General features: G+C 33.3%; 1 protein-coding gene across 2 annotated transcripts; it reads right to left on the bottom strand.

Moving 5' to 3' along the window:
- Positions 3,157 to 21,818, bottom strand: LOC18589167 (chloroplast envelope membrane protein). Of its 2 annotated transcripts, none has more exons than XM_018127898.1 (7): positions 21,046 to 21,818; positions 20,295 to 20,380; positions 19,702 to 19,875; positions 17,479 to 17,593; positions 11,029 to 11,126; positions 10,391 to 10,526; positions 3,157 to 3,541 (listed from the first exon to the last, which is right to left on the bottom strand). In XM_018127898.1, the coding sequence occupies exons 1-7, from the start codon at positions 21,664 to 21,666 to the stop codon at positions 3,512 to 3,514; spliced, it is 1,260 nt and encodes a 419-aa protein (XP_017983387.1). In that variant the 5' UTR covers positions 21,667 to 21,818; the 3' UTR covers positions 3,157 to 3,511. The 2 variants fall into 2 exon arrangements, with proteins under 2 accessions (XP_017983387.1, XP_007014089.2); XM_007014027.2 differs by lacking the exon at positions 3,157 to 3,541 and adding an exon at positions 3,543 to 3,807.

Genomic DNA, 23,219 nt, shown 5'->3' with positions numbered 1-23,219 from the left:
ATATTGAACATAGACATTGCAACTATTAATTCTAGGAGTTGTTTTGTCATCAATAAAAATAAGAGATAGAAATGTTGACTCTATATGTTTTTTATGATAGCAAAATATTCTCATTCATTGATGTTTAATTATATTGTTTAAGTGTGCAGGAGAAAGCTTAAATTCATTAATATATTTAGTATATGAAAGCAAGTCAAGATGCTTTTGCAGTTGCAAAATCGGTTAATTGGTTAAATAAGCAAAGAAGAAAGAGCTTTAATGAAGACAGACTAGTCCTAACTGGTTAACACAAGATTTAATCAGTTAAGCGGGTGCTGGATACAAACAGAAGCCTCTTAGTTGGATACTGAAGGGTGTTAGTTAGCTAAAATTCAAATTAGAAGTTGGCGGGCTCAAGAGGATTGAGAGACAGAGAAGACTTAGTCGACCAAGAAGTAAGTTAGTCGACTAAAAGCCTACTGCCGGAAATCTGGACTTTAAGATAGAAACAACTTAATCGACTAAGAAGGAAGTTAGTTGACTAAGAGCTCACTGCCAAAAACTGGGTTCAGAAGATAGAGACAACTTAGTCGACTAATAGCGCAGTTAGTTGACTAAGATCATTCTGTCAGAAAATTTGAATTGAATACTAGAAGACAAAATAACGACTAGAAATGGCTAGTTTCTGTCTCTAATGGCCAGAATTGATTTTGCAAGTATTTAAAGCCTTTCCAATAGTCAAAAAGAGGAGAGAGAAGTTATCCAAAGTGATTTTGAGCTTAGAAGACCAAAAACCTTCTCTTTACACTTGTATTTCACTCTCATCCTTTGAAAAAGTGTTTGAGCTTAGCTTTGTACATCTTAGATCAGTTAGGTGATCAATTGTACTTCATCTTTTCTTTATTTCTTGATTACTTAGAGTGTGCAAGGCACTCTAAGGGATTTATTCAAGCTTGGATTGCTTGATTGAGTGTATATGTTCTAACTTAGCCTTGAAAAGTTAGTTGTTGGGTTTTGGTTGATCCCGTGAAAAACCATTGTTATAGGTTGTGGTTGAGCCTTTGAAAAACCACTTTGGGTTTTGGTTGAGCCCGTGAAAAACCATTGTGAAAGGTTGTGGTTGAGCCTTTGAAAAACCACTTTAGGTTTTGGTTGATCCTGGTAAAAACCGTTGTGAAAGGTTTTAGCTAAGCCTGGTAAAAGCCATTGTAAAGCTTGGTGAAAGCTTGATAATTTCACCGTTCTTAGTGGATTGTTTGGAAAATCTTTGGTTGAACAATCAAGGTAGTAGATGTAGGTCTTGGACCGAACCACTATAAATAGTTGTGTGTTTGTCTGTTCTATTTTCAATTTTTATTCATCTTTAAGTTCTTTCTTTTATTGTGCATGTCTCCAATTACAGGTCAATTTTTGAAAGAGTCAAAAAATGCTATTCATCCCCCCTCTAGCACATTTATTTGGGACAAACAGATATAACCATAATCGACCCCATAAAGCTTATAGTCAACCCTAAGGCAATAAGCATGTGAAATCCAAGCTTTTATGAAGCCATAGTCGACTTTGAGAAAGGTAGTCGACTTCCCAAGGCCAGATGGCTGTTGCACACAAGTTTCAAAAGATAAACAGCTAGTTTCTTGCTAGAATTATTTCCAACGGCTCTAAATTTTTTCCAAGCATAAAAAGGACTTCTCCAACACATTTTAAATGTTGGAAGAGTGGAGAAAAAAATCAAATACTCAAGCATCAAATCGTATGAAGAAAAAGAGAAGAAAGAAAGAAAAACCAAGCTAAAGCAAGAAAAACACATTCCTCCACTTAGCTTTTAAGCTCTTCTTGAGCTGCAAATTCTTTGTACTTTTATTCCTATTCTTTACACATATCTTTGTACATATCATACTATTCCAACATTGTACTCACCTAGCAAAATCTATTTCTTAAAGGCATTGTAAAGGTTTTAGCTTAACCTTAAAAAGCTATTTTTGGGTTGTGCTTGCTCTCGTTAAAAGCCATTTGTGAGTTGTGCTTAATCCTAGTAAAAGGCATTTATAAGAGTTTAATGCTTAATCCCATTAAAAAACACATTTCTTTCAGTGGATTTTAAATTCCTTTGTGAGCCAAAAAAAGTGGATGTAGGCATTTGAAAAAATTGAACCACTATAAAATTCTTTTGTCATCATTTTTATTTTTGCTTTGGTATGTTGACTTGTGCTCCGACATACACTCTACACACATTGGCTTGGTTATTTACTAAACTTTTTCAACCATCATCACATGCATTTCTCTTATTTGATTTCACTTGAAAAATGTTTTAAGCATTTCAAAATTGATCATTTACTTGCATTTAATTTAGTAGTTTTGTTAAAAATTAACTTATTCATCAAAACCCTCACTAAAACCTCTTCCTCAAGCTTTGAAAACAATTTTTTTGATCTAGGATTGACTAGCATTCCTTTATAGTTTGAGTAAAACATCACTCTCATTTTTTGAAAGCCAACCACCAGTTTACAATGGACTATAAAAGTGCTATAGTCAACTATAGTTTCTTGTTGCTACCTATTCATTGAGCTTACATATCTAACAAAATTTATTCAAGAAAAAAATATCATTTAATTACATTATTTACGTATTTTTTACTTATGAATCTTTTTTAAACTTTTATCATTATTCAATAAAAAAATCTACTTAACATTTAATTTTGACATAATGCTTTAGAAAGTTATTGAATTACTCAAAAAAATTCAAATAAATTATTATTATTTTTATTACAATCAATCAAATCCTTGCATTTTTATTTTAAATTAAATACACTTTTATAATTAACAATTCATTATCTGTAATTGTCAAAAAACACTGACATAAAAAGTGAAATATTATGTGATTGTATCATCATACCATTCCATCATCCACTAAACAGGTCCACGTATCACGTTAACATCACGTAACATAAAGTGATATATAACATTGTAATTAATAAAAATTAATGAACCATTCTTAATAAGAACTTATTTAATCCAAAATAAAAATATAAATATTTAATTAAAAACAGTAAAAAAAATAAAAACTTATTCGAGTCTTCATGAATAGTTTAATGACTTTTTAGGGTAATGTCCATTTAATTTTTAATAATACACCAAGCAAAATTTATATAATAAATTCAGTACTTTTTTATATTAAAAATTGAAAACTAAAAATTCAGTACCTACTTTCTCAATGTTAAATTTTCTTCAGTGTATTAGAGTAACACGTTTAACTTTCACAACAAATTTCTGTTTAAAGAAAAACAAAATGCAGAATTATAAATTGGTACTTGAAGAAACAAATGCACACTTTGTAGAAGAAGCAATCAAGAACCATCTTGTGAGGGAATGTCATGGATCTGTCATGGATCTGTCATACCACCAATCATGCGAGCCAAAACCGTTATTCACAAATACTTTTGTAGCTAGCTCTGAATTCAGGCACTTGAATGTTGAAACTAGTTACTTGATCTTTCAGGTCACTAAGTCATCGTATATGATAAAAACGTGACATATCAAGTACCTGAACCACTGTAAGCTCCTATCTTCACAAGAAATTTGAAGCTTCATTTAGAAAAACCTTTCATCTGATGTTTCCCCATTTAGTTCATACTTACAAAATTCCAGCACAACTCTACAAGAAAGATAAATGCAACCACCAAAAAACATGTATAACAACTGCACATGTTATTTTGTTTAATATTCTCACAAATGATGAAAGAACCCCAAAAAAAAAAAATCTCTAGTGGCGTTTCATTTCCTGGAATATATTTGCAACTCTTGGGGATAATCTAGGGAGAAACTTGAACAACTGCACCCAAAATATGATTACAGGGAAAATTAATAACACAAACAGATCTTCAATCATACAAGAGCCTGTGTTCATGCTATGATAATCCATTTTATCTTCAAGTGAAAAGAAAACAAAGATAAGAAGGGAAACAAAGAAACCATTCTGACCAGAATTACAATTGTAAACTACAAACTATAATTATAATCTTGCTTTCTTATCCACCATAAACATTCTGATGTAGCCGAAAGGTTTAGGGCAATTAAAACTCAACAATTAGGGCTAGAATAGGATTAGAATAGGATTGGTTGTGTTGGAACAATAAAAAGATAATTGGGTTTTCAAAGAAACCTCTTGAATAAATATTCAAAATAACAAAAGATGATAATGATAATCTTCTACCTAAGATACTTATTTATAATAATTAAGATAAATCCTAATCAAATAATAATTTTAATCCTAAATAAAGTCTTAAAGTACTAAAATTCTAATAAATATAGGAAAAAGAATTTCAAACTAAATAAATAAAATAAAATCCTAAACTAACTAAAATACTAAATAAATTTCCATATGCGCCTGCATCAGTCCCCTCGGGTCAGAAAAGACTCGACTCCGACGAGTAGGCCTTGACATACTCCTCATAGATGTCGGGATCCACTCTTTTCAATTCTTCTTCTGCAATCCAAGTGCTTTCATTAGCAGGTTTACTAAGCCATTTCACTAAAAATCGTCTATACGGGTTCCCTCGTCTAGATCGAACCTCTTTTACATCTAGCACATCCTCAATAACTTCAACCTTAGCAATTGGAAGGTGCTGAATTTGAGCGTCTATGGTAGATGCAGTTCCATCACATCCATCAAATGGATACAAGTCCAAAATATTGAAAATAGGACTGATTTGTAACTCAGGTGGTAACTCAATTAAATAGGCATTTGAACTGATTTTCTTTAGCACCTTACAAGGTCCAAACTTTCTAGACTTGAGTTTGTGATAAGTACCCTTAGGAAATCTTTCTTGCCCCAAGTGCACAAGTACTTGATCACCTTCCTCAAATTCCTGCTTGCGACGATGTTGATTTGCTGTAAAAGAATATTCTGCATTGCTGGCCTTTAAAGCAGCCTTTACCTCTTCATGAATTTTCCGAATATGGTCAGCAAATAACTCTCCTTCATTACTCACTCTAGCTTCTTGTGGTAGGGGTACTAAATCTAGCACATGTTGAGGTTTTAACCCATATGCAGCCTCAAATGGTATCTTCTTTATGCTTCGATTGACAGAATTGTTGTAAGCAAATTCAGCTTGGGGTATGACTAAATCCCAAGTCTTTGGGTTATTTTGAATAAGACATCTTAACATATTACCCAAACTTCGATTCACAACTTCTGTTTGACCATCTGTTTTCGGATGGCAAGTACTAGAATACTTCAACTCTGTCCCCAATTTCCTCCACAAAGTTCTCCAAAAATGTCCCATAAACTTCACATCTCTATCAGAAACAATGGAAGTTGGAATTCCATGTAATCTTACAACCTCACGAAAGAATAATTCAGCAATATGAGTTGCATCAGAAGTCCTAAAACACGGAATAAAATGTGTCATTTTTGAAAAACGATCCACCACCACAAAGATAGAATCAAATCCTTTTGCTGTCTTTGGAAGTCCCAAAACAAAATCCATACTCAAATGAATCCAAGGTGCATCTGGCTCAGGTAAAGGAACATATAAACCAGTGTTTTGAGCACTGCCTTTACCAAATAAACAAGTTGGACATCTTTTCACCAACCTCTCCACATCTCGGCGCATTTTTGGCCAATAATAACGATCAGCCACCATTGCCAAAGTCTTGTCTCTCCCAAAATGTCCTCCTAAACCATTCCCATGAAGTTCTCTAATGATTTGCTCCCTTAAAGATCCTTCTGGAATGCACAACTGGTTACCTTTGAATAAATAATCTTTGTGCAACCTATAAGGTAAATTTTCAGCTTGTAATGAACCCTGCAAATCAGCTATTATCTTGCTGAAATAAGAATCAAAACTATACTGATTTTTAAGTTCTTCAAATCCTGTGACTTGAGTGCTCATAATTGATAACATTTTACATCGCCTACTCAAAGCATCAGCCACAGTATTAGACTGCCCAGATTTATATTTTAAAGAGAAATTAAATTCATTGAGAAAAGAACCCCACTTAGCATGTTGATTACTAAGCTTTTTCTGCGAATGCAAATACCTTAAAGCTTGATGGTCAGAATAAACAGCAAACTCACGATAAGCCAAGTAGTGCTGCCAATGACGAATGGCCTTTACCAAAGCATAAAACTCTAAGTCATAAGTTGAATAACGTCGTCTAGAGTCTGTCAACTTTTTACTAAAAAACTCTATAGGCCTTCCATCTTGACTAAGAACTGCTCCAATTCCTACATATGAAGCATCACACTCAACAACAAATAACTTCTCAAAATCTGGTAGTGCGAGAACTGGGGCTTCAGTCATCAAAGCTTTAACTCTTTCAAAGGCTTTTTGTGCAGAATGTGACCATTCAAATCCATCTTTCTTCAAAGATTCAGTTATAGGACTCATAATAGAACTAAAATTTCGAATGAATCTCCTATAAAAAGATGCCAAACCATGAAAACTCCTTACTTCTTTGATAGATGTAGGTGCTGGCCACTCTAAAATTGCACGAATCTTCTCTGGATCTGGTTTCAAACCCTCTGCAGACTCAATGAAACCAAGAAATACCACCTCTGGTTGCATAAAATTGCACTTTTTCAAGTTTATATAAAGCTGCTCCTTTTGAAGTACTTCTAAACTTGTCGTAAATGTTTTAAGTGCTTTTCCTTAGTGTGGCTATAGATCAAAATATCATCAAAGTAAACCACCACAAATGAATTCAAGAAGGGCTTGAGTACCTCTGCCATGACTCATGAATGTGCTTGGTGCATTAGAAAGGCCAAATGGCATCACCAACCATTCAAATAATCCATCAGGGGTTTTGAAAGCTGTTTTCCATTCATCTACATCCCTCATTCTAATTTGATGGTATCCGCTCTTCAAATCGATCTTTGAAAACACTCTTGAACCAACTAATTGATCAAGCATCTCATCTAATCGAGTAATGGGAAAACGATACTTGATTGTAATTTTATTTATGGCACGGCTGTCCACACACATCCTCCATGAACCATCTTTCTTAGGAGCTAACAAAGCTGGGCAAGCACAAGGACTTTTACTTTCACGCACTAGACCTTTCTCCAACAACTCCTCAACCTGTCTTTGTACCTCAGCTCGCTGCATAGGTGGCATTCTATATGCTGGCAGATTTGGTAATGCTGCTTCTGGTACCAAATCAATTGCATGTTGGATGCTTCGTAAAGGTGGTAGGCTTTTCGGCAAATCCTCATTGAACAATTCTACAAACTCCTTCAATAACTGTTGAATTTCTGTTGGATATTGAGGAGATTTACCCATCTGATCACTTTTTAAATGCTTACTTACCAAAGCATACATAATACCCATCTCACCACCTTCAGCTTCAAAATTTTCAACAGATAGATACCNATTTGATGGTATCCCCTCTTCAAATCGATCTTTGAAAACACTCTTGAACCAACTAATTGATCAAGCATCTCATCTAATCGAGAAATGGGAAAACGATACTTGATTGTAATTTTATTTATGGCACGGCTGTCCACACACATCCCCCATGAACCATCTTTCTTAGGAGCTAACAAAGCTGGGCAAGCACAAGGACTTTTACTTTCACGCACTAGACCTTTCTCCAACAACTCCTCAACCTGTCTTTGTACCTCAGCTCGCTGCATAGGTGGCATTCTATATGCTGGCAGATTTGGTAATGCTGCTCCTAGTACCAAATCAATTGCATGTTGGATGCTTCGTAAAGGTGGTAGACTTTTCGGCAAATCCTCATTGAACAATTCTCCAAACTCCTTCAATAACTGCTGAATTTCTATTGGATATTGAGGAGATTTACCCATCTGATCACTTTTTAAATGCTTAGTTACAAAAGCATACATAATACCCATCTCACCACCTTCAGCTTCAAAATTTTCAGCAGATAAATACCCAGTGATCTTGCTGATCTTGTTGTTTGCTGATTTCTTAATCTCTTCTCTAAGAGGATATAAAGTGTACCTCTTGTTATTCTTGTAGAAAGAATAGGTATTTGGCTTCGTCTTATGAACCATATCGTGATCATACAACCAAGGTCTACCCACAAAAATATGACCAACATCCATTGGCACAACATCACATAGGGCCTCATCATCCAAGTTATCTCCCATAGTAAATTTCACCAAACATTGAGTAGTTACTAGTACTTCGTGTCCCTTCTTTAGCCACCCAATCTTGTAAGGATAAGGATGTTTGTTTGTAGGAAGCTTTAATTTGTTCACTGCCTCTTTTGAAATAATGTTTTCCATGCTTCCTCCATCAATGACAAGATCACACACTTTACCTTCACAAACAACTCGTGTGCGAAAAATACTTCGCCTCTTCCAATCTTCTGCTTCCTCATTTACTGTTGTTGTCATTACTCTTCATACCACTAATGACTCACCTTGTGCAGGATAAACATCGATTTCCTCTACCTCCTCCTCATACTCATCATAAACAGGCTCTAACTCTTCCCCTAATTCTGCTAAGTTCACCCTTCGTTGTGGGCAAGCAAAAGAAGTGTGCCCCTTTTCCCCACAAGTAAAACATTGAATATGGGAATTGCTGCCTCCTTTATTTGTAGAAGAACCAGAACTGTTTTGTCCTCCATAAGGCATTATACTCTTGCCTTTATCATTCTTTTCAACATTGGTTGCACCTCTATTAGTTTTATTGATTGTGGCAGCCCCTTGATAATTTTGTTGGGATGTTGGATAACCTCGTCTTGCTTCAGAATTATTTTGCCAATGGGTGCCATATAAAGGCTTTCTAGCACCATAGCGTAAAACCCGTTTTTCTGCTGATAGAGCATATTGACGAGCATCTTCAATGTTGTATAAACGAACTACTCCCATCTCGTCTCTAATAGAATGATTTAAACCAGCAAGATAACGAGAAGTAATTTGTTCGTTACTCTCAGCTAACCCAACCCGAATTGATAAGTTATTGAATTCTGATGTATACTCTTCAACGGTCATGTTATTTTGCTTTAAACAATGAAACTTTTCATATAATTTTATAGTATAATCAGCAGGTAAAAATTGTTTTCGTAATTTGCTTTTCATGTGCTCCCAAGTACTGATTTTAAGCTTACCTTGTCGTGCACGTTGCTCTTCAACTCTCTTCCACCATTGAAGTGCAGTACTCTTTAATTTCAACTTTACAAATAACACTTTCCGATTTTCTGTCATGGGTTTCCATTCAAAGTAATTTTCCAAACTAGCTTCCCAATCCAAATATTCTTCCGCATGAAATTTTCCATGAAAATCAGTTACTTCGATCCTGATTCCTCCACTGTTTAAATCAAGAGCATGTAATAACCGGCCTTCCAATCCAACTCTTGTCGCTTGATTTGCGGGTCCATCTTCATGAAAGGGGTTCTCGTTCTCAAATTCGTCATCATCCTCGAGATCGTGAATCTCAAGGGGGTTGTGGTCACCTTCCGGATTCTCCATTCGGGCTTCCACTGGTTCCTGATGCTGCAAGGCTTGCACAGCCCGGGTCAAGTCATCAATCATTCTCCGCATCTCTGCCAACTCAGCTTGTTGGGGTTGATTGCCTCTACCTCGACCTCTAGCTCGACCAACCATAATCTCCTAACTCAAATCCTTATAGGATAGTAAGATCGTTTGCTCTGATACCACTTGATGTAGCCGAAAAGTTTAGAGCAATTAGAACTCAACAATTATGGCTAGAATAGGGTTGATTGTGTTGGAACAATAAAAAGATAATTGGGGTTTTTCAAAGAAACCTCTTGAATAAATATTCAAAATAACAAAAGATGATAATGATAATCTTCTACCTAAGATATTTATAATAGTTAAGATAAATCCTAATCAAATAGTAATTCTAATCCTAAATAAAGACTTAAAGTACTAAAATTCTAATAAAGATAGGAAAAAAAATTTCAAACTAAATAAATAAAATAAAATCCTAAACTAACTAAAATACTAAATAAATTTTCATATGCGCCTGCATCACATTCTTTCTTTAATATACCGCTTAAGATCACCAAAATACGAACATATGAAGGCCAACCAAGCATTGTTTTCTTCAGATTACTTGTACCATTCATAGTTTGATCATTTGAATTAATCCTCTTTTGATCTAAGAAAGCTAAATTGAATTCAGCAAGCAGCAATAGTAAGAAGCTAGATTCTTAACACCATTTATCATAAGTGTGAATCTTGACCTACGAAAAGACTACATGTCCAGAACAAGCTCGCCATTTTTTCGTACTTCAGCTTTTATGAACTTTTTAAAGTGTTTATAGGCCAAAAGAGGTCACTGTATGGTGAAGTGGCATAAATTAATAAGGTCACTGATAAGGAGCCCAAAGTAATACATTTCCGTGTCTTCTTAAGGTTTTGTAGCCATCATTCATTATAACAATAATATAAATGCAAAGATTTTGTTTGTAAAACATACCCAAAGCTTCACACATGCATCAGCAACAACTGGAATCAGACAGACAAAAACGGTTATAGCAGACTGATCAACTTGCAGTCCATAATGCTCAACAATTATCTCTAACAAAGTCTGCCAACCAGATTCAGAATGATACCTGCAGATATGCCAGTCATAAGTTATAGTATAGAAATTAAGAAGTGCCACACACCCATGTTCTATAATTATGTTTCTTTAGTATAGGACGGCAAGTTTGGACTCAAGAATCCTACTTGGCAATATCTGCAGTTCTATATAAAAATTAAGACAGAGTGGAAAATTTTTTAAAAAGAAATTATAATTAATACCACACATTCAAGGAATTTTACCAATTGATAGAGACCAGAAGTAAAGATCAACTCATTTTCCAATTTTAATCAATATTTCAAGGAGGCATGAGTTTACATTCTTTTGATTAAGATTTGACCATTGTTTATCTAATAAGACCTGAAGTTATATAAAAAATATATACTCAGATCCAATCTCAAATCGGAAAAAAGTAGAATTTTATTATCTCTCATCAGAAGCTACTTCTATTTAATTGTTTAAAACATTCAACATTAACTAAGTACAATAAACAATAATTAAGTACACCTTAAGCAATGATAGAAGCACATTACCCTAAAAAAATGTCTGTAATCAGTATAATGAGAAATGCCTTTCCAGTATCTGAAATATTACTTATTATTTTATAACCTGCAAATTTCATCAAAGCTACCTACAGGAAGTGGTGAGAAAAATTAGAAAGAAATAGGTGCCTGGTAAAAGTACAAAACATTTGGATGCATACAGAAAGGTAAGGTAAAATTTGTAATACATCCTTCTGCAAGAACAATAATCTGGATAGACATAACATTCAGCAACACAAATAATATTTATTTAACTAAGCCACCATAAAACCTAAGAATAGTATTTCTAATAAACTGAATTATTCATCTCTCATTTTCGGCCTACATAGAAGGTTGAATTTTATAATTTTTCAAGACTTTAGTGCATGCTTATACGTTTCTTGAGCTAGAAGCTAAGAAGCTTGCTTAACAACAATCCGTTGGCGAGTCTAAGGTTATTATTTATCCACAACAAATCTGATAAAACATAGTCTTTTTAACTATTTACCTGCAATAGATCCTATAAAACATAGTCTATTTGTTAAAACAGGAAAAAAGTAAAATCTCACACAGTGTTTGCCACATACTAGACTTTAATAGCTTTTCAAAAAAAAAAAAATACTAGACTTTAATGAGCAGTAATGATGCAGGACATTCTTTGCTAGAATGTCTATTCTAAGCATAAATCTACAAAGTAAGATTTAATCTAATTTGTAGACTTATTTGATTGGTTTATTTTATTGGACAATATATTTGTGGGCTTATTTTATTGGCAGTTAGGTGGCTTTCTTTTCCATGGCTTACTACATAGGTTTTATGAAGCTTTGTATGTGTGTTTGTGTCTCTGTGTTTTCTTAACTTGGAAGTTAGGTTTTGGTTATAGGTACTTTTTATGTTTAGATTTTGAATTGAGAAAACTTAACATTTGAGTTCATGCAGTTGAAATACTTTGGTTATTAATGAGTGTTAACTTTTTGCAACCTAGTGCGTTTTCCATCAGATTTATAGTATCTACGCAAGCATACCAGTTTGTTCTGCTAAAGTCAATGCTATTAGGGAGAGGCCTGAACCTACCACTTCTGAGGCTTGTAGTTTTCATGGCTTCGCTACTTTCTATTGGCAGTTTTAGGACATTTAGCATTATCACAAATCCTATTACTAAGTGTCCTAAGTAAGGTGAATTGCAGTGGACCCCTGTGGCTGCTACTGCTTTTTTAGATATTAAAAAGAGACCGATTAAGGCCCCTGTATAATCGCATCTGGATTTTCTGATGTCTTGGAAGTAGCATGTGATGCTTCTGGGATAGCCATAGGCAGGGCCTTAAGTCAAGGAGGTCATCATATAGCCTTCTTTAGTGAGAAACTGACAACCTAGGCAGAGGTACTCAACGTATGAAAAAGAACTTTATGTTGTTGCCCAGTCTCTTTGTTACTGGAGTTTCTATTCACTGCCCATTAAGTTTGTGTTGATCATTTAGCTTTGAAGCTTCTTCAGTCACAAAAGCACCTCAATCCTAACTGTCCGGAAGCGTAGAGTTTGTAATTGAATATACTTTTGTTCTTCAAACATCAAAGTTGTTGATGGACTAAGTAATAGGAATACTTTTAAGCCTGCTATACTGCCTTCTAGTAATCTTGCTGGAACTCCACTGCACAGGTACCATTGTTTCCACCTAAAAAAGGAGGAGATTCCAGCTGTCTTAAATGAGGAGACTGTAGTTTCTACTAATGGTTGTCTACAATGATATCTAGTTCAATGGAAAGGTCGCCAATCTCAAATGCTTCCTGGATTGCTGCTAATGAGTTTTGCAAATCAGATTCTAAGCTCATTGAATGGCATTGGCAGTCCAACTCTCAGGAGTTGAGTTCTTTTCAACCGGGGATGGAAGACAATCTTGCAAGTTTTTGGAAGAATGCCTATTCTTGGCATAATTTTAGCAAATATAATTAATCTATTTTGTGGGCTTATTTGTTTTTTTTTTTATTGGACGTCATTTGGTATTTAGGTGGCTTTATTTTCCATGGGTTTAAGATAACACTTAGGCTCATATATGTAGGTTTTATTAAACTTGGAAGTTAGATTTTGGTTATTGCTATTTTGACATTGAGAATTTGAATTAAGAAAGCTTCAAATTTGAGTTTATGCAATTGAGATTTTCAGATTACTAATGAGTGTTATTATTCTGAATTATCTGTTCTCTGTTAGGCAAAGGTCAAGCCATAATGAGGGATACAAATTCCTTTACAAACTATTGCACTTAGTAAAAAACGAGAAATTTTCTTTTTTCAGTCTATTTCAATAGATAAATAGAAGAGAAATCAGCTTTCTAACATACAACATTTAAAAGAGAGCTGAGGGACAAAATAGGGAAAGTGATAAAAATCACCTTGTTTCAAACTGATGTTGTTTGGATTAAGTAACTTTTAATATATACCAAACATACATTTGTGTATACAAAAAACTAGAAAATTGATTTTGACAATCAAGACATCTCTAGTTCATGCTAAATTCTTTTGGGCACATGGAACATATTCAAACATAAGATATAACAGAAAATAGTTTTCAATTCAACCCAATTAGAAATATAAAATATTCTATAATGTCAAACCAGCATATCAAAACCACCTATATCAAATATCCAAATCCATGCTTCTTAACAATTCTAGCATCATTTTTAATCATGGCAGCTTACAGATCTTATTAAGCTTATCACAGCATGTAATGAGCTATTTTATCTGCTAGTTATTTGTTAGCTACTGCAACATCTTAAACAAACTACAGCCAAGATATAAGTATTCTTCATGTTCATTTCATAAATTAAGGCACATACATTATATTACATAGTCACTTAACCACACAAACTTCTCTTAAATAATAGAACTGATCTAAAACTTGTTATTATTACTTCGTAACTTTTTCTAAATTCAATAGTTAATTGATCCAACCATTGGATTGAATATCTTACTCAAGCAGATATTGCATGCCAAATTTCAAGTCCAAATATCTTGAAATATTTCAAAGATAGCCACTGACTTGAAATTTGCCATTCATGATAACCATAAATAGAACAGTAAATCTAATAGTTGAATAAAGGAAATAAAATGGTAGAAAGAATTATTGAATCGTTTAACAGCAACAAAATTGATTAATAATCCACAAATTGCATCAATAGAGAAAAAAATGCTTGATAAACATTAATAAACTCCTTGCACAAGTTACTTTCATTTAGTTCTCTCTGTGTAAGTATGTGTGTGCACATGCGCATGTGCACAAGCTAGAAAGCAAAGAATATAAGTACATTATATTTCCAAAGTAAGATTTTTTTTTCGCAGCCTCGAATTTTTGCATACAAAAATAAAGGAGACATACAAAACCATGCCATTATAGAGATATCAAGTTGATGAGCTGCACAATGGAATATGGAAAACAATGATAAAAAAAAACATTAAGAAATAAGGCTAATGTTTCGAAAATAACTTTGTATTTACACAAGGTCAACCATGAAAGCTACTTAACTTTTTTAAGAGCTTTGATAAAGAGATCTCACAGAAAATGATTTTTACTAAAGTAGAAAAAGCTTAAGATAAGTGTACTTATAGCATGTTAGGATGGTGGGAATGGCTATCCAGATCTATCCCAGAGGGAGAGCCTTTTCCAAAGATTGGTTCAATTTTTAATGGGGAATAGCTATCCAGTCCAACTTGGAATAGCTACACCCATCACCCCAGCCATTATTAACCCCTAGGGAATAGAGAGCACTATTTGTTTAACAGTTTATCCCTTGAGTATTTAATGAAATTGAGATCTTGTCCTTTAGACCAAAGGAAATTTTTGGCCAGCAACTATTCATTTACCAATGTCACCATTGCCACCAATCAAATTTGGCAACTTAAACCACCAAACGTGCTGTCAACAAATGGATATGGCTCATCCACGATAGCAAGCTAGAGAGGAAATTGAAAAATTAGAAAGGAAAAAGACAAGAAGAAACGAAGGAAACAAAGGTAAATGGATAAAGCAGAATAGGGGAAAAATAAAGGAATCGAGGAAGAAAAAAATAAGAGGAAGAGATGAAAGAAAATAAAAAGAGAAAAAAGGTTGGGACTCTTTTATTAAACAGTAAGATGGCACTTTTATATTTATTTTCATTATATTCCTTGAAATTATTCTAATGAAACAAACATGTTGATGATAATCATAGTCTAATCCATTTCGACGAACTAAACCATAAAATACATATTCGATCCATCTTCCAACACTACTACATTCCCATAAAATAACTATTCCATTCCCATTTTATTCATTTCACAAACCTAAGGTGGCCATAGAGAAATCCTTGGAAATTTCTTGGGAAAGAAAGAAGCTCTTCTTGCTGTATAACCAAATTATGGAGGACATGCATGATGAGGCAATTACTTGTGCAAGGACTCATGGAAGAATGATAGACTACTTTCCATTAGCAATATGTTTACACCAAGGATCAGTTCTGAGTCCTTTTTTTTTTTTCCCCAAGTCATTGATGAATTTACCAAGCATATTAAATATATTTCATCTTAGTGTAGACTTTTTCCTGCTAATATAGCACCAACACATGAAAACAGGAGAACTGTAGGATTCAAAGCTATAGCAAAAAACTTTCCTAATTATGGGTTTTCCACCCAATTGTTCTAAAACAAAGTATTTGGAATGCAAATTTAGTGCAATAGCAGAAGAGAGAAATGCAAATAAAGACAAGCTAAAACGCTGAGCAATTTCAATAACTTGCCACAATTATCTTAAGGGATGGATAGAGATGTCACTCATAGGATAAAAACTGGGATATATGAATTGGAATAGTGTTTCAAGAGTCTTGTGTGATCATAAACTTCCACTAAAACTTACAATGCATTTGGGTTAAGGGGAGAGAGGGGAAAAGAAAGGATGGGAAGGAGGGAAACATATACTTTTGCTTATGTGGAACTTGCAATAAAAGGAAAAGAACAGATACCGAACTCCCCTCCATTTCCCCTCAAATGCCAATTTTTCCAATTCCCCCACATTGAGGAGAAAGGAACGGAAAGGAAAAGATTAAACATATTTAAATATTTTATATTGTGATGCCTGTTATGCCCTTATGGTCTCAATCAAATTACAAACGTATATAAAACCTTTGTAAACTTTAACGTCAAAACCTAGTTGTGGCATCCGGATTGCTCTTGTTCAGTTGCTTGCAACAACTATTTGGCTTTCACACTTGATTCCTACAACTACTGCTAAGTATTTTGTCTTGTTAGATTTTCCCTTGCTTTGGTTGAAATCCTTTTCATTTTTCTGATCATTGTTCTTGCGGTCTTAAATGTTTTATATTTGGCTCATGAGTATGGAAGCCTTACCCTCAACCGTAGGGGGTTTGCATGCAAAAGAGGGATAAAGACAGTTTTTGTGGAACCTGATGCATTGGTGGAGTTTCATGCCCAATTATCTTTTAATGAATTACACACACACACAGAGACATGTATGTATGTATGTATGTATGTATTTATGTTGTGGTAATTCCAATCTTTATTTGATGTAAAATAATTACATTGTCCACTCCTTAAGCAAACAAAGGATTTTGATAATCCCTTCTCTTCCTTTCTCTTCTTCATTTTTAGCTATACTATAAAGGAAAGTATGTATCCTATCCTTTCCTTCAAATATCCCTTCCTTACCTTACTTTCCTTCCTTAATCAACTTGAATCAAACTTCCTGAGCATAAGATCTTTAAACATGCATAGTGGCACAATATGATCCATATAGCCACTACCACCTGGTGGAAGGAAGGATTAATTTGTTGTTGCTGCTTTTGTAGTTATTGTAGTTATAATATCAGTTTTTATGCTAATCTATGACTTATATGTTCGCAATGTTCCATCCATACAATGTCATAAACATAAGTCAACAAAAATAATATGTATTTAGAAAAAAGTATCCTACCAGAAAGAGAGAGAGAGAGAGAGAGAGAGAGAGAGAGAGAAGAAAGAAATAATTGTAAGGAAAACACAGACTTCCAGTCGCATTGAAAAAATATTTTTCATATTGGATTTTCATGTGACACATAATTTAGCTCAATTTGGCTAAACTCCAGACAATTTTTTTTATTGAAAAAAACAAAAAAAGGAAACTTTGTCAATCTTTGTTCCACTTACTTCTCTACAAGCAGGCAATACGTCAGCTTTCAAAAAGCCATGATTGGTGTAGGGTTAGCTACTTATAATATAAAAATCTAAAGGGAAACATTATTTTCACATAAAAATAGGGAATAATTACTTGGGAAAACAAATGAAATCCTACGTCTATTTGACATAAAATAAAGAATCCTTATGTTGATTGTTAGATCACGTTGACAATAGTCTGACAATATTTGCAAAATATCAAAACAGAAATAAGAAAAGGTCAAATGTGGGAATCCCATTATAGAGAGGCTGTAAAGGGGTACTTACCTTACTTTGATTGAGGTGTAAGAGAAGGAACAGTGAAATGCCGAATACCATATCTGACCATATGTTGGCAAATGCTTTACGATTCTCTAATCTGAACTCTTCTCGTAACTCTAACCTGTTGAAGCATTTAATTAAAAGGACAGCAAAATTTCGCTTTGATAAAATAGGGTAGTAGGGAATTATTTGCAGGAAAATTCTCAATTTACAATGCATACTTGACAATATTGTGCTTGATTAGACAAATTATAATGCATCAGTATAGCTTTCATATGTAAGATCAAAAGTGCATTTTCAGTTAATATCAGTCTGTTGGAAAGCCTTTACTCTGATGGATTGAAAGCCTCAAAAGTTCACATTGTATTAGGTGGGCATAACCTAATTTATGTATTTATAGTGTTTTTTTCCTACAAAAATGGTGAATTAGTTGAAAATTAATTTCTAGGGAATTTTCCTGGCTAGGAATGTGTGAAATTTTGAAATCAATTAACACTAAAAAAAGAGTTCTCAGCATTATAATATGATGGACATATATTATTATCTTTATATGTGCATGTTATAATTTTCTTTTGAAAGATGCATGCTGTAATAGCATACAAGTTATGTGTTCAACTTCATTTCTTTATTTATTTTACAGTCCTTATTCTTTGTTCACCTCTTATATTACTTCCTAGAAACCCAAAAGAATTTATGACCTTTAATTTGAGAAAAATTACATGTTTATCCTTTATATTCTCCCAATTTAGGTCATCCAAATATCACTTTTAACTTAACAATTTCTTGACCAGATGAACCAAACAATGAATTTTACAATTTTATTGGCAAAATTCCATAAGGACTTCTTCAATTGTGGGGTTTTAAAATGACGCATTTTGGATTATGCAATTCATAATTCAATATTATTACCAGAAACCTTAGCAAAGTGCAATAGTAGACTAATTGTTTCTTTCATCTATCAGTATAAAGACTTTTATTTAGGTTCCTACTAATAATCACTTGACTAGCATATTAGTTCTAGTAAACTTGATGGGTAGTGATTACAAAGTATATACTTGTAATCAAATGCAAATATTCTAGGTTCATCACAAAGGTAGAATTAATAGCCTATGCAAAACCTTTTTACAAGGATTGAAAAGATTTTATTTAGTTAGTTTTTGGTTCTTCCAATCCTGGTCTTTTGATCTAAACACCCTAATTAGTGTTCCAACTTTAAGTTCTATTCCACATTTGTTACTTTCTGTAACATTTTCTGCATCATTTTGATCCTAAGTTTCTATGATTTATACTACAACCCAGTCATTGACTATAGAGTATTTACTTCAAAAAGCATTAACGTTACCAAATTAGACATTTGCTATCACATTTATTTATCAGAATATTGATTGATGTGAATTGATAGTGCCTTTGTACAGCAATTGATTTTATCACAGCTCTGGTCATTGGCTATAGAATATAGTATTCAGTTCAAAGGGCAATGAGGCTAACAAAAAGATGTTTCTATTACATTTATATATCAGAAAATTAATTGGATGCATTCCAACAATGTCATGACTGAAAGGGCATTTCATTCATCCAATCAGCCAATCTTTCATAATATTCCCTGCATTCAATTCCATTCTTTATATTAGATTCGTGAGGATTTTAAGTCAACCTTGCACCTTTTCCACCAGTTTTACATTAAAATTTTGCCAGTAATCAAATAACAAACAGAGAAGAGAAAGAAGGGAAAAAGAAAATTAAAAGAAGTATCTCAGCCTCATTGATCTGTAGGCTTTCTATTTTAAGATAATTGCAGGCAAGCAAATTGCAGGCATACTCATGTAGATTGAAATGACAACTAACTAATGCATAAGATAACAAGCCTATAAATGACAGAATATCAAGTATTACTTCGTTAACAAGCAAAATAAAAAATTTCGGCCTCCAATGGAAAGGAACTCCTAAACTAGTATTATCAAACGAGCGGTGAATTACATGGTGAGATCTACTACCTAACATAGTGATGAAAGAAGAGCAATTTAAATGTTTCACAGCTATAAGTGGTCAGAGTTTCTAGGATATTGGATGACAGTATGCATTCTTTAACACATTCAATTGTTTTTAGGTTTATATACAATGAACAATTTTCATCATTAATTTAATGTTTTAAAATTAAGCTAGAGAGAGAGAGAGAGAGCACAAAGAATATGAGCTTAACAAAGGAGCATAAGTCAATGTGAATCTTACGCTTTATGCCGCAATTCCCACCAAAGTTCTTCATCAGAAAGAGGCGGAGATTTACCTATCTCCACCTCAAAACGGAATCTTGCTTTTTCAACCTTAAGTTGCTTAACCATTTCAAGCTTTTGACTTCTTCTGACATCAAGCATCTCTGCTGCCAGTGGCACAGTCTTCACATATCTAATCATGACAAAGCCTCTCATTTATTGTTTTGACCATTGCATAAAAGTATTTAACAATAAAATTCACTTTATAATTATTAAAACAAGGTATTAGCCAAATAAATTACCAAAACAGGATCATCTTTAAAATTCAAATTTTGTGATTATATAGATTTTTTATTTGCATCTAGAATCTGAAATTGTCTTCACTTAAACAAGGACCTTGCTCCTTCCTTCACTTAGAACGATGTAAAATAGATAGATAACTAAAGCCATTCCCAAGTTTAAGAGGAAGGATAGCCATGGATATACTGTTTCAAGGGGAAAAAGACTAGAATGGAAACACAGGCTTTAGTCATAATAATAAAATTTCCCATTCTTTTCTAGCATCATTTGAATGAAAATATTAACCATGTAAACTGGTACCAGAGTTTATACCTGTCCAAAAATGGCATAAGAACATAGTCATGAACCACAAAATCTAAGGCACAGGGTATAAGTACCAGTGCTGCCACAAACTTGGCCTGTCACAAAAAGGTATGAACAGCTTAGGCCATGGTCACATAAGTACTTAAGACTTAACTATAAGCAAGATCACCAAAGAACTTCATTGTAAGCAAATACAATTAAGAAATTGATTACAAGTTGGTATAACGGCCAAATCTATAACAAAAACTTCAGGATAAATGGAGTAGAAGTAGTTTTCTCCAGTGAATAAGGCCCACCAGTAGCCAAGAGAACGTTGGTTAATAAACTAAAATAATATAGTCATAGAGGCAGATAAACCTTGAAAACAACAAAATTTAAAAAAAAAAAAAAAGCTAATGCACAATCAAGATGAAACACATCAAATGTCAAAAGTCAGACTACACTAAATTATGTTTGGTAGGAAGGAAAAATGAAGGAAGAAGAATAGTGCTTTTTTCCTTCTTTTCCTTGGTTAAATCTAATGCTTTCCACCCCTCACCTCCCTTTAAATCTAATGCTGTCAAAAGTGAAACGTAAATATATTTTGTTCTTAAATTAATCATTTTATTTACAATTTTACTCCTACCTTGTTCCTTTCTCTCTATATTTTATCCTTCATACCAAACACAAACACAAGAAGCATAACAACTTTTCCTATCTCCTTTCACCACATTAGATAATGATGAATCAGCGAAAGTAACTAATTCAAATAGTGGCTCACCGAATTCAAGGAGGCATACCGAAAAACACGGTCCTCGTACAAGATATCCTCATCTTCCCTCCCAAGAACCAAATCCCTGACAGACTTAACCAAGCCGTTTCCTTTATCCTTCCCCCAATAATCCCCAAGACCATCATCATCACGGCCATCATCATCCCAATCTTTTGCAGCACTATGTTTATCATCATCCCCAACCACAATCCAGTCCTCCCACCTTCTGCTCTCCTCATTCCTCACATCCTCTTGTGCTTCCCTCAACTCTATTATGGCCTCAGCCCTCCTCTTCCATGCCTCAAATTTGTCTCCCTCTAACAACTCCTCCGACTCTGAAAACTCCTCCTTGCCTTCCTCCAGCATGTCGTCGTCCTTGAGACCTAGCCAATTCCCGTCATCGTCGAAAAAGAACCTTTGCCACCAGCTTCTTTTCCTTTTCCTTTTCTTAGAATAATTACTATTGTTGTTTGCAGCATTTGCGACGAACCCAGAAAATCTTTTCCCTTTGCAACTGAGATGAAAGATAAAACTCGATGGGTTACGCCAAGATACACAGAGTGAGGAGGCTTGGGGTAGGTATTGGTTGATCAACTTTAAATGGTCGCACAACACCATTGAAGTGCTCATTAAATAGCATTTGTAAAACCCCGCATCTTAAAACCTCTCATAAAACCCATCAAAAGGCGTTATCATATATTTGAAGGGTGTTTTCAGACTGAAATGTGAAAAAGGACAGAGTAGCTTGATAGGCGGTGAGGATAACCGTTTCGGACTATCTTCAGGATAGACATAATTATATAATATATATATATATATATATATATATATATATATANAAAAAAAAAATTTTTGATTTACCATTATTACCTTTGTTCCTTCAACAAGATACTTTGGTCTAATAAAACTAATTCTTTTTTCTAAAATATTTTTTGATTTCTTAAAAATAAAAAAAATCTAAAAAATAAGGAGAGAGAAAGAAAGAGTGGTTTTTGCATGAGTGTAATTGTAAAGAATGTGATTGTAAGCAATGTAATTATTAGAAAAAAAACATTTTAGGGTTTGATATATGAGGAAAGTGTAGATTAAAATATTGGGAGGATAACATTACAATATTTGGTTTATAAGCAGTTTATTAGGAATATGATGTTAATTTTCAAAATTACCTCTATATATTAAAATAAAAATTTAGTATGTTTATATGTTTTTTATTATAAATTTTTATATTGATATAATTTTTTAAATAAATTTTTCAACAAATAACCAAACATCAAACAAGACAAATCCATATTAATATTAACTAAAAAATAATTTTTATTTGTTAGTAATTTTAAAAATTTTAAAATATATTTTTATTATTATTCTTTTGAAAATTTCCTAAAAAATTAAAAATAGAAATAATTATTTTTTGAAACAAACCAAAAAAATTAAAAACCAAAATGAGAATTTTTTGAAAAAAATTGAAAGTAAAAAGGAAATATTTTTTATTTTAAAAGTTCATTAAAAATTACAAAGAGAAAATGATTTTTATAATTTTAAAAATTATGGTCTATTTTAGCATCCTAACTAAAATTTCTTAACTTTAATGATTAATAATAATAAAATAGCTCGAAAGAGAAAAGGAGGGTTTTTTGCAAGTAGGCATGGAAGAGGATGAGCAAGCATGGACTTTTGGCAACAAAGGTTTTAGGGCATAAGGATATGTGGACGATCATGTTAGCGTAAGCCTTACAAGCCAATCAATTTTGTGCTTGTAAAATATTATATTAATTAGTCATATTTCATGTTAAATACATTATGGATATTTTATATAATATATGAGATATTTCTTTATCCATGAGTTTATTTATAGAGAATTATAAGAAACTTATGTAGACAAAGTCTTTAAAACATAATGGTCTTACAAAAAAATTATAAAGGTTATAATTATGAGATTCTTATGCATTAAAACCTTATTCCTAAATATATTCTTGGTCATTATATTGTCAAGAATAAGAGTATTGACAATACTTAAAGACTGGTACATGCTAAGCCTTCTTACTTTGGAAGAAAGCAATCGATTTAATAGGTTGAAGTGTGTGAGATACTTGGGGATAGTATGTAGGTGCTTGTTAAGGAATAAGTTCACCAAATATGACCTACTATGAGAGTTCCATTTGATATTTCACTCAAGTGTCGATGGA

This window comes from Theobroma cacao, chromosome 9 (assembly GCF_000208745.1).
Source record: "Theobroma cacao cultivar B97-61/B2 chromosome 9, Criollo_cocoa_genome_V2, whole genome shotgun sequence".
NCBI classification, from domain to species: Eukaryota; Viridiplantae; Streptophyta; class Magnoliopsida; order Malvales; family Malvaceae; genus Theobroma; species Theobroma cacao.
Note: the sequence above shows the minus strand (reverse complement) of the source record. Positions and strands in the feature narration are given on the sequence as shown.